Raw genomic sequence first — 17376 nt, 5'->3', positions numbered from 1 at the left:
GGAATGCACCCTTTTCTGGACCCTGGTTTCCTAGCAAAAACAAAAACACTGCCCATGCCTGAGCCTTAATATTTTAATAACTTCTCTACTCCAGAGCCGTATTTTTCTCCTTTCTCCCTGTGTAAGTGTTTCCGTGTTTTGTATTATCATTTGATACACTGTGTCATGCACTCTGCTCTGAGACTTTGAGACCTTTTTGTAGCTCCCCCACCTTCCTTCCTCTCCTAGGAATTCTTCAATTCCATGTTAATTGCTTGTTAATTCTGAATGACTCTGCTTTTTAATTAAACCACAATTTACTGTTTTCCCCCTTATTTCTGCCATTTCCTTTTTTCTACCTGCATCAGGAAATACTTTGAGAAACCTAATTGACAGTGGTTACGTAGGTGAAGATGAATATATGGCTTGAAGGAAAATGAATTTCTGTACCTTCTAAGAGTGTGAATAGAATGAATGCAATATCGGCCCCCAAAGTACTTATGTATAATGAACTCTTTGGGCTTTTCTATGTGACAAATGAGGATATACACTGAAAGTATTACAAAGAGATAACAGTTGTTACACCTCACGTATTGTAGACAAATTATAAAAAGTTACTCAAACTGGGCTGAGTGGTCTAATCTATAATCCCAGCACACTAGCAGGAGGTTCATAAATTCAAGTCCAGCCTGGGCAGTGTAGTGATTTAGGGAGAGCCTTTCTCAAAATTAAAAAAAAAATAAAAATAAAAAGCTTGGTGTGGTAAAACATGCCTGTAATCCTCAGGACTCTGGGAGGCTTTGGCAGCAAGATTGAAAGTTCAAGCTCAGCCTGGGCAATTTAGGGAGACCCTGTCTCAAAATAAAAATAAATAAAAAGGGCTGGGGCTGTAGCTGAATGTAAAAGACCCTGGGTTAGATCCCAGTACTGGAAAAAAAAAGTTGTACATTGTCTTGTTAACAGTCATTTGACGGGAATTTAAAATCAAAGGAGTATGTTGATGTGTTTGGATATAGGGTGCTTAATTTTGGTGTTTTTCATAGGTATTCTCATTTCAAAATCCTTAACAGAAAACTTGGTAGATTGAAATGTAAGCATCTAATTCATGTGATCAGATTTGTTTCTGCCTTGAAAATATACTAAAGGTAAGTTTAGGATGTTAATGTAATTTCTAAAGAGGGGATATGAGTGCAGCAATTAAAGAAGAGTTAGTTCAGAAATCAGCCAAGTGAATGATTTTTCTAATATCCACTAACAAGAATATAAAGTGACTTGTTAACCTCACAGTTATTTTAATATCTGATATTTATTGTTTAGGAATTTTGATACAGACAAGTACTTAAAATAGCAGGACTCCTCCCTCCACTAGTTAATATGGTTAATCCCATATTGATTATACAGAGTAATACTTTTCATTTTGGCATATTTGTATATGCATATAGTATGCTTTTATAACTTCCCCTTTACTACCCCGGCCCTGTCCCCTTCTCTAATAGACTCCCTGTAGATTTTTTATTTACCCTGTTCTACTGGACTTTTTTGCTTTGTATAGAAATAAATATCTCTACCGGTTCTGCTAATTCTCTTGAGTAGCTAAGGATATTTCTAAGAGGATCTGAGGGTTTGTGTATTTTTGAGACCTAAAACTAGACACCAAAGGGGAGTGTGTACTGAGTGGGATTCAGAGTTAGTACCTACCAGTGACTCTTCCATGGTGAAAATTCAGGGCATCCTTTTTGGTGTAGATGAGAATCAAGGGCAGTTGACCATTTCCATGAAAGCTAGACAGAAATTTATAAAATTAAATGCTAGTTTCTGTTATTTAAATGTGCAAGTTACCAGAGAGATGCCTTGTGTTAGTTTTAGAACTTTAAAAACTGCTAAACTATTTGAGGTATGTTTTAAAGGTCAAAATGCAATATGTGAGGCTGGGGATGTAGCTCAGTGGCACCCTGCCTGCCTGGCAAGGTCAAGGTCCTGAGTTCCATCCCTGGTACTGGAAAAAAAAAAAAACAAAAAAAACTACGCAGTATGTATTTTCTTTTCAAACCTTTGTGGTGAAATATTTTTTCTGCTTTAGATTTGACTGAAGGGTATTTTCAAATCTGAGGGGCGTTTTCATCTGAGATGGTGAGATGCAGGTCTGTCACTAACAAGTAAGACTTGTAAAGAGAGAACATTGCTTTTTCTCTGGCTTCTAGCCAACTCATTTTCATTGCTTAAATAATATGGATCTGTTCAGCTTGTAATAGTTTTTCTAAGATTAGGCAATTTATATAAATTGTCAGCTTCTGTTACGTTTCTAATATTAGCATGAGTTAGATTGTTTGATCTAGGTTATACCAAACATTTAAGACACTTCATTTGGATATTAATTTATTGATGTCGTCAGTTGGATAGTTTAAGTTTTTCAGTCTGGCAGTCAGCTCTGTTAATTCTATTGCGAGTCACATCATTTTGATTTGTTTGGTAAGCAAATCTAGATTTATAATCATATGAGGAGAATAACTGATTTTAATTGAAGTTACTAATGATGCATCTGTAGGACACTGTGGCCACTAGTTTACATTCACAGTTATTTAATGTTATATCTCTTTATTTTATTGGCGTTTAACTTTAGTTGCACACGATGTCTAAAAAGTTTAAAGTCATGGAGAGTTTCTGTTCTAATACTGGACTTTCAACCTTTAATTTCATTCTCAACTGAGTGTAGTCCTAAGTATAATGCTTTTTTTTTTTTCTAGGCACTGGTGTGTACGCTGCCTAGACTGTGTCGGCTTACATGGGTTCATAGAATAATATTGACAAGGCCACATCCTTTATGTTTGTGATTTAGGCTTTGCATTAGCTCTGGATAAATGAATTCTAAATTTTTTCTATTGTCTTAATGTGCATTTCCTGAAAATTACTGGGTTTTCTGCTGGAATTCATGTGAGTCATAGATAAGTTGTGTGTGATGATAAATCCTTAAGTTATTTGGTGACCCAGTAATTTGCAGGAAATATGGTTCCCTTACTTGTTTAGGGACATAAACACTATGCTATGTTGAGTGATGCTAAAATAACACTTCTGCTTTATTTTGGGCTCCAGGCTCTCGATCATATAAGTAGAGCTCGTCTCCATGCATCTCTGCCATGTTGTATATTTTGATTGGGTCTCCTAGTGTTCCGCAGCCATCTTCCATCTGAAGTCTGTGAGCCACTGGTGGATTTATTTTTTCTCAGAGCCAGTATCTTTGGAGTTGCTGGTTTTATTTCCTTCCCAGCCTGTATCTTTGTTTACTCTGCAACAAAATGTTTTTTTTTAATAGCAAGCTGTTATCTTGTTTCTAGTTTGTGTGAAATCAGAAAGTACAGTAATTCTAATTTGTATCAATTAATCAAAAGACATGTGGACTTGTGAATATAATGTGCAAAAAAACATTATTGTCTAGTCATATGCCAAGGGAAATTGAGGAAATGTCAAATTTGGTGAAGTTTGTGTAGTTTTGGACAGAGCTTAGCCTTATTTTGCTTTATGGTTATTTTATATGTTATTTGGTCAGTATAGATTTTCTTTTATCAGTAAAGCAAGAACTGTGTTTTTCCCTAAATGAAGTTCGCTTGACCTCTGTGTAGAAATTAGGTGGTATTAACTTAAATTTGTAGTTTCTAAAGCTCTGAATTCTTGATTGTTTTCTTTTGATACTAGATACAATGAAAAAGATGAATTAACAAAATTTTAACACAGTAGAAATATTGAGCAATAAGACCTCATAAAAATAATACACATTGGGGAAATAGTTCATTTTGATACTTAATTCTAAAGCCTTGAATGTTTGTATGCTTTTTTCTAACTGTGAAAACTAGAATGGAGTTTCTAAAAAATTGTACCCTTAGAACAACTAGTTACTGAGTCCATAAGTCATCATTAAGAGCCTTAAACAGAATATATATCCTTTTGAAAATTGCCTCTTTTGCCCTGCTCCTTTATTTTATAGGTGAGTTCCATGAGCAGTCAGGTTTTAAAACTTGCACTCCTTCGGAGGAAATAGGCTGGTTTTCATTCTTATCTGTGAACTTCTCGATGTTTTTTAATAGGTACCTTCACCAGTGGATATTATATTTGTTCTGAAGTTCTGTGCTCCTTTTTTTTCATTTTATTTATATATACATGAGAAGCTGTATTCTTATAGCTCTAACCCTAGGAAGAAATGAAGAACTTGTCTGATGCTTTGGACTAGTGGAGTGTTTTGGTGATAAATCTTTCTCCTTTATAACTCAGTTCAGCTCTCGTGTACAGTGTGTACATGGTATGTGTGTATTTGTGTTTTTCCCCTGTAAAGATTGATGTACCAGATACATGCAAGGAGTACTTTTTGGTTTAGATCTGCCATTTATACTGCTTGTTATTATCAGAAAAGAGAAAAATAAACCTGAAATTTGCAGGATTTAAAAAAAATTATTTTACGTATGCAGAACTCTATTAAAATGCCACCTAGAGCTGATACCTATGGCCAAGGCCTAGCTTTGTGCTGGGAACACAGCAGGCATTCAGTGGACATTGATTTGTCTGGGTGAAGTAACTTCATGGAATTATCACAAGTTGTTATTATTCAGCATCTTTCTTATAGGGAGAAATAATATAGTCACTTCATCTTTTAAATCCCAGCCTTTTCCTAATATTACTAATAAATACTATTTATATTTTCCTCAACACGTAGCTCTCAAGTTCTCCCTGTTATGCCCAATCACCTCCTGTGGAGGCCAGCAGAAGCCACTGTCTCACAGGCTTGAAACAACATTGGTCCCTTCTAATTTTCTTGGGAGGTGGGGAGTATTGAGGAAACTCTTAGAAGTGAGGTGTCTGGTGCTATTCATTCTTGACATGTAAATGTCGCTCATGAAAAGGTCATCAGGTCATACGTGGAAAAGTGTGAGGCTCATCATTGGAAATACTGACTTGCATTATAAAAACAGACTTTGTTTTAGCATTTAGAAAAACTGCATCAATAATTCAGAGTTCCCATATATTCCATAACCAGTTTTTCCTATTAGCACCTTACGGTAATATATGTCACCTCCTCAAGAGAAGATTATCTACACAAACTATGTCGAATCCTGGACGCAAGGTTTGTTTCTCCCTCCTTTATTCAATCAATTATTGATGTCAATATAGACTCATTTATATCTATTTTGTACTTTGGGTTATAGCCCACATTACTTGAAGTATTTCTTTGCTCCAATTGTTCATCTTTGGCCCAATTGAGAGTTCTTTTAGTTGGTTCCTTTATCCCTTGAATGTAACCTAAGGGATTTTCTTTGAATACTGTTTTTTCTCTGGTACTATAAGATGCTCCAGGCTTATCTTGTATATTTCCTTCTGTAGTCTTGAAATTAGCCATTTCTATAAGACCTCTTTGTTCTAGATTGTTTACACTTGGCCTCGTAGGAGTTGTTCTGATGATGTCTACTTCATTTATTTAAAAATAGTAGGTAGTGTTTTATATCAAGTTTTATTTCCAAGTGCAAGTTGACAGTTTTTGCCTTCCTTGGAGAAGTCTGAAAAGAAAAACGGGATGTGAAGAAAGCAAAAGGTAGATTATATTAACTTAGGTTGAAAATTCTTCATGTGGCCAGCAGCATCTGTAACTGCTACTTGGTTTTGGTTTTGTTTTGTTCTGTTCTTTGTTTGTTTGTTTGCAGTGTGACAAGTTGCCAGGTGGCCTTTTCCTGTCTGAAGGCTAAAGTCATATGGGACCTGGCATCCCACCACCAGAGAAAGGAGTGGAGTCCTCCCAGTACATAATCCTTCAAGTGGTTCTGTTGTTGATGTGTGGAGGTCACCTTGCCTGTGTTCTTAACTTTGATGGGATTTATGGAGCTAGGAACCAGTTGACATGGAGAAAGACCCTTTTTAGTTGTATGGAGAGTCTTTGTTAATTCACACAGAGAAGCTGCAGAACTATTGTTAATGTTTTACCTAGTTGGGGTGAATGCACGAAAGATAATTTCAGCATTATTGACTGCCTGTCAAGGGTATGAAGAACCAGCATCTAAAGATACAATCTTGGAGAGTCCGTAGATTGCATTTTGGCTCTGCCCATTGCACCTGAATTCTTCTAGTCCTGTTTAGAAAGAGTAGGTAAGTGATGGTGTCACTAAAAAGTAATTCAGACGTAGCAAGTCTGAAGATACGTTGTCTGTAGAAGAAAAAGAAGCAGCTTTGGGGCCAGGGATTTAGCTTAGTGGTGCTACCGCCTGTCTCGAAAGCACAAGGTCCTGAGTTCGATCCCTGGTACCAAAGGGGGAAAAAAAAAGAAGCAGTTTTGCTGGTATCTGAATTCTGAATGTATGACTTATTATTTTCTTTACTGTTTTTCAACAAATTAAATGGGATTCTGAAAATGTCATTTGAAACCACCTTGGAGAGTACTATAAGTAAGAAGATCTTTTTCTCCAAGAATTTATCTGAGTTCTTTTAATAGATTTATTGTAAAGGGCTGAAATTTAAATTCATCATTAAGTAGACTTTGTAAGCAGGTATGATTCTTAATTATGTTAAGGAATTTTCCTGTGATTGTTATTTGATTTGTTTTTAGGTTAAGAAGCTCTTTTGCTCTGCAGCCTGAACACATCCAGAATCCCCCTGCACCCCACCACGATGTTGGATGTGCACAATGGTTGTTAGGCCACCTATGTCCCAGGATAAGGGACCTTCTGTAAGGTAAGATCACTCGGGCATCCATCGTCTGTGCTATTTTGAGGGAAAACTCCTTTAGTTTTTATTTTTTCCTTGAAATCAGCTAATGTAGGGGGTTATAGCTCAGAGGTAGAACACATAATTAACAATTAGGTTCAATCACTGAACCAAAAATTTTTTTAAAATAAAAAATATAAAAATTATGAATTAAATAAAGCAGTTAATATATACTAAATATAGCACTTGCTGAAATAAAATAAGGTTTGTTTTGATATTATTTCTTTTTCTTGCATAAGAGACCTTTTTTAAAATAACCATTCCATTAAAATTTTCTGTTAGAGGTGATAATTTTGACCATATACTACCAGTTTCCATTAATTCCTGCTGATGATCTTCAGCTTTTTATACTACTAAGAGAAAATAAGCAGAAACCTATCCTGAAAGGATTTTTTTTATTAAAATTTCTAAGACAAGAGACTTAATTTTAGTGATGTAATTAAGTGAAGAGATAGAAGATCTTATTAAGAGAACATATTGTTAAGAAATCTCTCATTTCCCAATTTTCTCTGACAACACAGTTATTCTAATACCCATAGCATGACATTTTAAATGATGTCATTTAGTAGTGATACTTGGCTTGTAACGTCATTTTCTAGGTATAAAATCACATCATGTGTTTGTGCTCTTAAGCTGTGGTGGTTCAGCCTAAGTCAGGCTTAGTGTACTTGAGTACAGTCTGTAACGAGGAGTTTACATTTAACAGTGATAAATTGCTGTTGGTAGCAAGATGTCTAACCTACATATGAAAACAAAATGTCTTCAAAGTGCACTATCACAGAATGTTTTTATTTTTAGAAATAGAAACTACTAATTAAGAGATGGGTCTGATCCATTCTTTCAGATTAGCCCACTTTGAGTGTCTTCCTAGAATCTTGTGGGTTTAGGTCCCTGTGTGTGCATAACAGTTTTAAAACACACTAAAAAAGTTGTGTACACACATATATAAGACAATCTTTTGCCATTTCATTTTGGGATTTTCCTATTTGTTTGAAGAGATCCCGTTTTATATTGGGTTTCAGAACTTGTATACATTTCTTTTGTTACCTACCAGAGATTATGGGAACTCTAGGTATTTTCCTTTAAAATAATGTTATCGTGAAGTAAATTAACAGGTTGTTTAGATTCTTAGAGTTTTAAAATGTATGATCTTGCTACTATGTTAGAGGATGTGGTAGATAGAGGATTAATAAAGCTTACATCGAATAACCTAAAGCAGGAAACACTGATAGAACAAAATTAAAATAGAAGAAAGGTAAATGTAATTCAAACATTTTACTCTCACTTAATCCACCCCACTTCTTATTTCCCCAACCTTCACACCTTAAACCAAAAATAAAACATGGGGCTAAAAGTAAAATGTTGATCTACTTTGGAGAACCAGCATAAAGACTTTGTTTGTTTTGGTGAGAGAGAGGAGAGGGGAGGGGGAGCGGGAGGGGCTGTTTGTCTGTCTGTGTTTGTGTTTGCTGGGAATCAAACCCAGGCTCTCATGCATGCTGGTATTCTACTACTGAGCATGCCCTAAATATAAAAGGTTTTTTTTCTTTTCTGCTCTTCATAATTAAATGTCTTTAGTATTCCTAGTATATGGATTGTCCATTTGATTCTCCATACTTTGTGATGATCCATGAATATTTTACAATTTAAATTTCCTCCATGGTGCACCCCATAAGTCAGAACTCCTAAAACAGGTACTAATCTGCCCCTGCTGCTGTTTCCCACTTTTTACTACATGGTATTACCTCCCATTTTACATAAAACATAGCTGTTATGTTCTTATATTGGTTGTTTTGAGTTTTCAAAAGGCTCCAGATGAAATTTTCTCTTCAGGAGTTCAGAGGTTTTTGTGCCTGGCTTTCCCTTTGAAATCATTGATAATCTTGGCAAAATTATGGAAATTTTGGTCCTTAACAGATACATGTTAACAAGTAGTATGAACTGACTACTTAAGTTTACTGATTTAGCAGATGGACAGTTCTGTGACATTTGATGGACGCAGATTCAGGAACCACTTTTAAATTTATATGTTCTACCTTCCCTGAAAGGCTGATCCCTGTGACCTAATGAAACCTTGGTAAAAAGTGGACTCAGCTAGGATGTTACACCACCATTGTCGAAGGAATCCTGAACTCCAGGAAGAATTGCAGATTCAGGCTGCAGTGGCCGCTGGGGATGTTCACACCGTACGGAAAATGTTAGAACAAGGCTATTCTCCAAATGGCCGAGATGCTAATGGCTGGACCCTGCTTCATTTCTCTGCAGCAAGAGGAAAGGAAAGATGTGTTCGAGTATTTCTAGAACATGGAGGTGAGTTTGCTAGGAGCAAACCATTTTTGCCAAGGAGAAACTTGAAATTGTGTTTAAAATGTATCTGTGTGTGTGTGTGTGTGTGTGTGTGTGTGTAGGTTTGTCATTTTTACTGCTTCTCTTGTTAATATTCAACACTTCATTCTCCTTTGCGAAGATTTTATGAACAAAATACTTTAAAACCACATTGTTTAAGAAATAAATTTGATGAGTGGTCTTTGCCCCCATCATGTATAGCCAGATTTCCCCAGGTTATTTCAGAAGAGCAACCTTCTGGGAGTGTATTGCAGTTACTTTTGTTTCAGAAGCAGAAGTAGTCGTGGTACCTGCCATTACAGAAGTGCACGCTTCTGGTTGGTAGTTGCTCGGGGGGAGCCGTGGCACAGGTTCCTCGCAACTTCTTGGTCCTAACGGTACCTTAGATTTTGAATTTACTTTCTTTTTTATTTCGGATACTTTTTATTTTTGTTTTATAATATTGGCCTTTTCTGGAACTGTACACATTTTCTAGATACCGAACAAGACTGGTTATCTGTGATCTGTTTCTGTTTAAATTTATATAGCTAGTCACATTTGACATTTTGTTGTTCCTTCAAAAAACACCATTATGTTTTTAAGCTAATCATTGTCCCACACCAATTTGATTTTTCCTCCAATTGAATTTCAACTGCTCTGTTTTCATAGTGATGGAGTATACATGTTTTACCATTTATACCTACATTGTCTCTATAATTTATGGTGTGAAATAGTTTTTGGTTGAGACTCAAGTTACACATGTGCCATTCTAGAGCCTGAATTGCTCATTAACAATAATTTAGTTTCATTCTTAGGTGATACTTTGTTAAAGAGTAGTCAAACTTGCCTTTCCAAGTGCTGAAAAATGTCAGGAAGTCTCACAGCTTCCAAGAGGATCCCTGAATTATGTGACTGTAATAATATAAAGTTTGTGGGCATGGGTAAATTGCAAGAGAGGCTAATCCTGTGATTGGAGTAGTCACATTCCCCCGAAATGGGAATTATATGCCTGAAATAGTTGATTGTCAGCAGGACCTAGAAATTTGCTGGCTTGTGCCCACTTTCTAGCTGACTTACAAATCATTTCACCTTGCAACTTGAACATCTCAGTTCTGGAGTTAATGAAGAGGAAATGTAAGCAGAATGCTAGGAAAAATCTGAAAAAAAAAAAAAAGTGAATGAAGATCAGAACACTTAAAATTGTGGCAGAACTTAGGAAAATAAGACCAAGATGAGAGTGCACATTTTGGTTTCAACCTAAAGTATCCTTAACATGAATACAGTGCAGCTTTAAAAAAATTTTGACTAAAACCCAGTACCCCTTTGACCAGGCCCAGTCCTTGTCTTTCTGCCTCTGCCTAGAAGTAACCATTGATATCAGTTTGGTTTGATGCTTATCCTTCTGAATCATTTCCTGTTACCACTACATGAACTCATAAAAATTATGTCCTATTGTGTGTGCATCTTTATAAGTGATAATGCTGTCTTACTAACTTATGGTAGTTTTTTTTTTCCCCCTCATATAACATAAAGGTATTTTTAATGTCAGGGGTCTATTGTAATGTGAAAGTAGCCATAGATTTATGTAATGGGTGTGTCCCTGTTCCGATAAAACTTTATAAAAACAAGTGGTGGGGGAGAAGAGGAATACCAGTGATGGACCACATTAGACTTTTGGGCCACAGGTTCTGAAAACTCGAGAGCTGAAGGTGTAGTTCAGTAGTAGGGCTCTTACTTAACATGTGTAAGGCCCTGAGTCTGGTGCCACACATACACACACACACACACACACACACACACACACACCCCCATCCACAAAAAAACATGAAACTCTAAGTAGCCATAGATTTATGTAATGGGTGTGTCCCTGTTCCGATAAAACTTTATAAAAACAAGTGGTGGGGGAGAAGAGGAATACCAGTGATGGACCACATTAGACTTTTGGGCCACAGGTTCTGAAAACTCGAGAGCTGAAGGTGTAGTTCAGTAGTAGGGCTCTTACTTAACATGTGTAAGGCCCTGAGTCTGGTGCCACACATACACACACACACACACACACACACACACACACACCCCCATGCACAAAATAATACATGAAATTCACACACTGTACATTTCATTCATTTAAAGTGCACAGTCCAGTAGCTTTTAGTATATTTGTATAGTTGGGCGTCCATCACCACAGATAATTTTAGAATGTCATCATTACTCCAAAAAGAAACTTTGTATGCATTCTCCATTAGTGTATACAAATCTATTCTGTTCTTTTCAGTGTGGTGTTTAAACTATCCCTTTTTTCATTTTTTTGCGGAAGATAAAATTTGTCAGTGGATTTTCTTTATTGAGAAGATAATATATACATACACAATTAAAAGCCAAGTTAAAAGTACTACAGATTTTCAGTGAGGGAGAAGTGGCTACTTTTTAATCACAATCACGTGCCTTTCAGAGGCAGACACTTTCATTGGCTTCTTTGATACCTGTAGAAATACTCCGTGCACATAGGCATAAGTATTTTTCCATCTTCTACATTCTAGCCTGCTCTCCTTTTTAATACTCTGTTCTGTATCTTGATTTTTTGTTGTATCATAGATTAGTGATAGCTCCTTGTCAGTAGACACCTTTGTCTCAAATTCTGTTGTATGGGTGTCATTTATTTATACTACACTTCTATTGGTGGACATTTTAAATTGTTTTCTTTCTTCTACTAGAAACAGTATTTCAGAAAATGTCCTTGACTGATGCTTTTATGTATGTGAGATTTTCTCTCTTGAATAATTCCTAGACATGCCCTTGCGAAGTCTTTTTTTTTTTTTTTTAATGTATATTGACAAGTTTTCCCTCAAAGAGGCTGTAATTACCTGTGTCCTTGCTGACTGGATGAGATAGTGCCCATTCTCCCAGTAGGATACTGCCAGATGGTTTGCTTTTTCCTTTGTAATTTTTTTAAGCAAAAATGTCATATGAGTTGTCTTCCTGTCTTTTTCTTTTGACTATTTGAAATTGTTTATATATTCTCCTTTTTAGCTATTTGTTTTAACAATGTTCCCCCTAGTTTGTTGCTTTTTTTCATACTCTTGATGTCCTTTTTGTTACTGGGTGACACTCTTAATTTTAATACAGGTGAATAGTATTTTTCTTTGTGCTGTGATTTAGGCCTTTTGTGTCTTGTTTAGGTACCACAGAGTTATTTTTCACCTGTATTTCCTTCTAAAATTTTTTTGGCATTTAGATCATTATTCTACCCAGATTTGTTTTTGTATATTCTAGGAGATAGAGTGGTACAATTTCACCTTTTCCCACCATAAAGATAGATTAAATTGTCCCTTCTTTCCTTGTTCCATGTCATATATATGTGGTTCCCCTTCTGAGTTCTTACTTAGTATCCCTGAATCGATAAGATGTCTTAATTACTGTTTCCCTCTAACAAGTTTTTATATTTTTTTACAGCAATAAAAATGGTTTGGAGGAGCCCTTCCCTTGTTCTGATACTAAATCTCTTATGTGCTTGCCTTACCCTAGTAGAATAAGAGATTCTGAGAATGTTTTTCATAACACATTGTGAGCCATTTTTGAAAAATTACTTGGAGTAGGAGCTCCCCCTTTTCCCCTCCCCATGGCTACAGAAGTGTCTGTGCAGTGTGGTCCTGGCTTTTGGTCTCTGGACTGTTGTGTCCCATGTCAAGTCACCCTCTCCACTCTCATGCTATAGGCATTGCAGCACAGCACAGTCTGCTGCCCCACTGTGCCCTTTCCCAGTAATGGCACCACAGCCTAGGATTGCTGTGCCAGAAATCTAGAAACCATCATGTGTACCTTATATTCCCCTTCCGTTGCATGATAGCATTCCCTGGACCTGCTTTTTACAGCACCTATCACAAGCACAGTGAATTATTTTATAGTTTCTATTCAGTGTCTGTATTTCCAGTTAGTTTGAAGCTTCTTGTGGGCAGAACTTGCACCTGTTTTGTTCGCAATGAGATAGAGAAAACTAACACTGGTCTTTCTAAGATAAGACTGATCATTTCTCTTATCAAAAAATACTGATTAAAAATGGGCCAGCCTTCTGGTAGGATTAGAACGTTGTCCAAATTTACCATACCTTTCTCTTCAAAAATCACCAAATAGGAGGAAATTATTTTTTTTTAAAGCATAAGAAACACTTTTTGCATTCTTTCTTTTCCCCTCCTTTTTTCCTCTCTTCCCTTTTTTCCTGGTGTGTGTGTGTGGTGGTGGTGGGGAGAGGGATCTCATGGACAGGTAAGATGGCCATTTGGTCCTATATAAGCATTTCCCTAATTCATACATTTATTCAGAAGATATTTATTGAGAACCTAATAAATACCAGGCTCTGGATTAAGCACCAATACATGGTGCCAGCTATCTGGCATTTCAAGGTCCAATAGGTGAGTAGGTTTACAGCCAGAATTTACTGAACATTTTATATATGCCAAGTCCTTTCTAACAATTATATGGGGTAAATAAGTTACTGGAGTTCACATTAGAAAAAGTAAGCCACAGAAGAGTAATTTACCTGAATAATAGTGGAGCTTGAATTCAAACCATGGTCTTAAGCATGGTTCTGTATTCTCTGGAAGGAAACCAAGCAGTTCCAATAGAGCAAGTATATGCATACAGTTCCATGTATGCTAAGCCCCTCCCTGTCGCCTGGGCAGAGGTTGGGCCGGGGGGTTTCAGGGCAAAATTTCTAGAGAAAATAGAATTTGAGCAGACATTTTGAAAGGTATAAGGCAGGAGTGGAAGCGTGGAGGGATGGAATTATTCCAGACTCTGAAGGGTTGAAGGAGAAAACACACAAGTTTGGTTTTAGAAACTGAAAAAAGTTGAGTGTACATGGAACATATCCAATCATTTGTTTCTAGAGACATTGGTGAGCCTTCAAAATGTTTGATGGAGAGGAATGGGAGAGTCAGATTTGTATATAAAGAAAATTCTCAATATGTGAGCATATCAGTAGGGCCGGAGACATGCAGCAAGAAGAGCAGGGAGCATGTGAGGTGAGAGTCAAACAAATCAAGAATAACTGAAGTTTTGAGGCTGAGGACCATTAAGAACAGAGTTGCCATTTATTGGAGTGCTAATAGCAGAGGAACAGGAGAAAGTTAGTTGGATGCAATTTAAGATACAGGCTATAAATGTTTAACACAAGCCACTCACATAACTAGAAATTGTTTATCTGAAGTATATAAATGGATCAGGGCCACCAATTTTAAATGCGTGCACTTACACAGTGAAACCACTGATGAATGGTCACACAGCTAGCCAAGCTCAGCTCTGAGAGGTCACCCTGGATGAGAATGAGAGCGATCTGACCACGGGAAGGAGCCTGGTAGGGAACAGCTCAGCTGCTGCCATAGAAAAAGAACCCAGTTCTGTTGAGACAAGGAGCAAGTTGGAGTTGGCTAAGTGGCACTGTGGGTATTCCAAAGGTGCGGGGGGCTGGAGACTGGTTCAGCCAAAGCCCAAGCTATCCGTAGCGTGGGAAGCTTTGTAAATTCGAATTAAAGTAAATAGTCTGTCACAAGGGTGGGAACTATAAGAAACCCATTATTATCTTCATTTTCCCATTTTGCATATTTAAAAAATTCCAAGACCACGTTGGACGTTTCAAGAAGATAACATGAAGAGATTGTATCTTAGTGCATTTATTTATCTTCAGTTGGTGCTTTTTGCAAATTGGCCTTGAGGACATTAAGGTTCTAGAAGTTAAGTATAGAGAACAAATCCCCAGAGCAATGGTAATAAAGCATCATAGTCCCCTCACAGTAAAATGGTGAAACACAGAAATAAGTAGGAGAGATCAGGGAGTGATCAAAGACCCACAAAAGAATGGTAAGATCTATTTTTAGTTTTCACTACTGAAAGGTTTTGCACATGATCCCAAATGTGGTAAAACAAGCACACTGATGGGAATTGGTGACAATCCTTTGATAGTATTAGAGCCTTAAAAATTGTGAGATGCTTTTGGCCAATAAATCTACTTCCAATTTATTAATTTAAATTTTAATTAAGCCAATAACTAAAATTCTCCTAATTCATACCTAGGACATGATCCTAAAAGCAGGAAATATTTTCTATAAGAAAGTGTTGCCCTCATTGAACATAACTGAAAAAAATGAAAGCATTCTCAATGCCCAAATATAAAACAAGGGTTAAGTAATTAGAGTATGATTGCAATTACATATAATTTTTTAAGAATGCATAGAAAAGCTAGAAGTCTATCACTGTTTTTGATAGTTGAGATTAGGAAATGCAGTTTTTTTAAACTTTAGGTCTACACACATTGGATATATATATATATATATATATGTGTGTGTGTGTGTATTCATCTCTTGAAGAGTATAAAGCAAGAATTACAAAACTTACTGGGTTCATAATATATAAAGTTTTAATGAGTATGACAGTAGAGAATGAAAGAAAGGGAAGGGAAGGAGGCTATATTGAAATAGTTTCTGTATATTATTAGAATTAAACCCAAAGTTAAAATGGGAATAAAATAATAAAGAGGAAAACACTAGGCATTGTAATTGAAACTGGGCATATGATAGAAATGGATGGAACTGAAAACCAAAAACTGGTTCTAGGTTAATAAGATTGATCAGTCTTTAGTTAGACTGATGTGCAAAACAAGAGAAAAGTTATAACCAATTTCAGGAGTGGAAAAGAGTTATCACTGCAGATCATGTAGACATCCAGAAGGCAAGGAATACAATGAGCACCTTCATGCTGTTTAAAGGAAACAGATTCCTTAACAGGCACAAATTGCCAAAACTGACCCAAGGAAAATATAGACTAATAGCCATATATTGATTTAAGAAATTCAATTCATAATTGAAACTGTCCATGAAGAAAGTATTAGGCTTAGCTGGCTTTTTTATTAAGTTGTTTTAATTATGATCTTATACAGACTCTTAGAGCAGAAGAGGAACCACTTTCTAACTACCTACATTGCCAAAAACACCAGAAGAAAAGAAAGGTACAGACCAAAATGCTTCAGGGCAACAGATATAAAAATTCTTACCAGAATATGAGTAAATAAACTTACCAATGTATAAAAAAGGATATTACATCACGGTCATGTATTATTTATCTCAGGAATTCAGTGTTTGTTTAACACATGGATATCAGTAGGGCAACTTGTTTACCATAAGAAAGTAAAAGACAAATACCAAATGAACATTTCAATAAGTGCATGAATTGCTTGTGGCTAAATTATACAACTTATCCCTGAGAAGACTAGTCAAACAGAAGAAGGTAATTTCTAACCCCAAGGAAGGTCATCTGTGACAGGTGATAGCTTACTTTGTATGTGGTGGGGAACTGCTGAGTACCCTCCCTCTAAAATCAGGGACAAAGCAAAGATATACAGTTTCATGATTTTTATCCAACATTTGACTCTCGATTGTAGCCATTGGAGTAAGAAAACAGTAAATAATTTGGAAAGATGGAGGTTGTCTTTATTTGGAGAGAGCATAATTGTGTATGAGGAACATTATAACAAATCCACAGAAATGTACTAGAACTAAGAAGTGAAGTTAGCTTACAGGTCAATATTATAAAACCTAACTTCTCTCAAAAATCAACATTTAGAAAACTTTAACTCATTCTGTATAGCAACAAAATTTAAAATGTTTATGAATGGAATAAAATACATAGTCTATAAACTGAAACATTGCTGATGGAAATTAAAAAAATACCTAAATAAATGAAGAAATAGTCTGTGCTCATTGTTTGGTAGAATCAGTATTGTTCAGACCCTTTGGGGAATTGCCATCTTTTCCAGCAGGCTCATTTGAAGAAATTGACAAGTTGATTCTAAAATGTATTACCCAGAATAATTTTAAACAAAGTTGGAGGATTTATATGACCTGCTATCACAGTTTACTATAAAGCTGTAGTATTTAAAACGGTCTAATAATAGTGTGTGGAAAGACTTAGATTAATGAAACAGTTCAGAAGTAGACCTACACTTAAATGATAAATTAATTTTCAGCAAAGGGACCAGGGTAAATCACTGGAGGAAAAAAGAAGGTCTTTTTGACAAGTTCTGATGGAACAAATAGATAACTCTATGGAAAATAATGAACCTTGGCCTTATCTTACACCACACACAAAAATTAACTAGTAGTAGATCATTGACTTAAACATAGAGTTAAAATTGCAAATTTCTAGAAGAAACTAGGACATCTCTGGCATTGTGTTAGGCAGAGATACCTTTAGAAGGCCATAAAAAACAAACTGTTAAAGAAATGATAAAAATGGGCTGGGGATTTAGCTCAGTGGTTCGGTGGCCTGCCTCGCAAGTGCAAGAAC

At 36.1% G+C, this 17376-nt stretch overlaps 1 protein-coding gene across 7 annotated transcripts in view; it reads left to right on the top strand.

Annotated features, from left to right (window-relative positions):
• Positions 1 to 17376, top strand: part of Asb7 (ankyrin repeat and SOCS box containing 7) — a 39057-nt gene that overhangs the window by 1194 nt on the left and 20487 nt on the right. For 2 of the 7 annotated variants that reach the window (XM_010611083.2, XM_010611077.3), the window contains exons 3-5: positions 5664 to 6102; positions 6560 to 6684; positions 8766 to 9027. In XM_010611083.2, the coding sequence (XP_010609385.1) occupies positions 8817 to 9027 (211 nt within the window). In that variant the 5' untranslated portion in view covers positions 5664 to 6102; positions 6560 to 6684; positions 8766 to 8816. Of the gene's footprint in view, positions 1 to 1022; positions 1125 to 4213; positions 5090 to 5663; positions 6103 to 6559; positions 6685 to 8765; positions 9028 to 17376 lie in introns of those variants that run through there. The other 5 variants (XM_010611079.3, XM_010611081.3, XM_010611080.3 and 2 more) reach the window with 5 other exon arrangements.

The sequence above is a fragment of the Fukomys damarensis genome, unplaced genomic scaffold (genome assembly GCF_012274545.1).
Source record: "Fukomys damarensis isolate Sample0158 unplaced genomic scaffold, DMR_v1.0_HiC HiC_scaffold_7, whole genome shotgun sequence".
NCBI lineage: Eukaryota > Metazoa > Chordata > Mammalia > Rodentia > Bathyergidae > Fukomys > Fukomys damarensis.
This window is presented reverse-complemented; position numbering and strand designations above follow the sequence as displayed.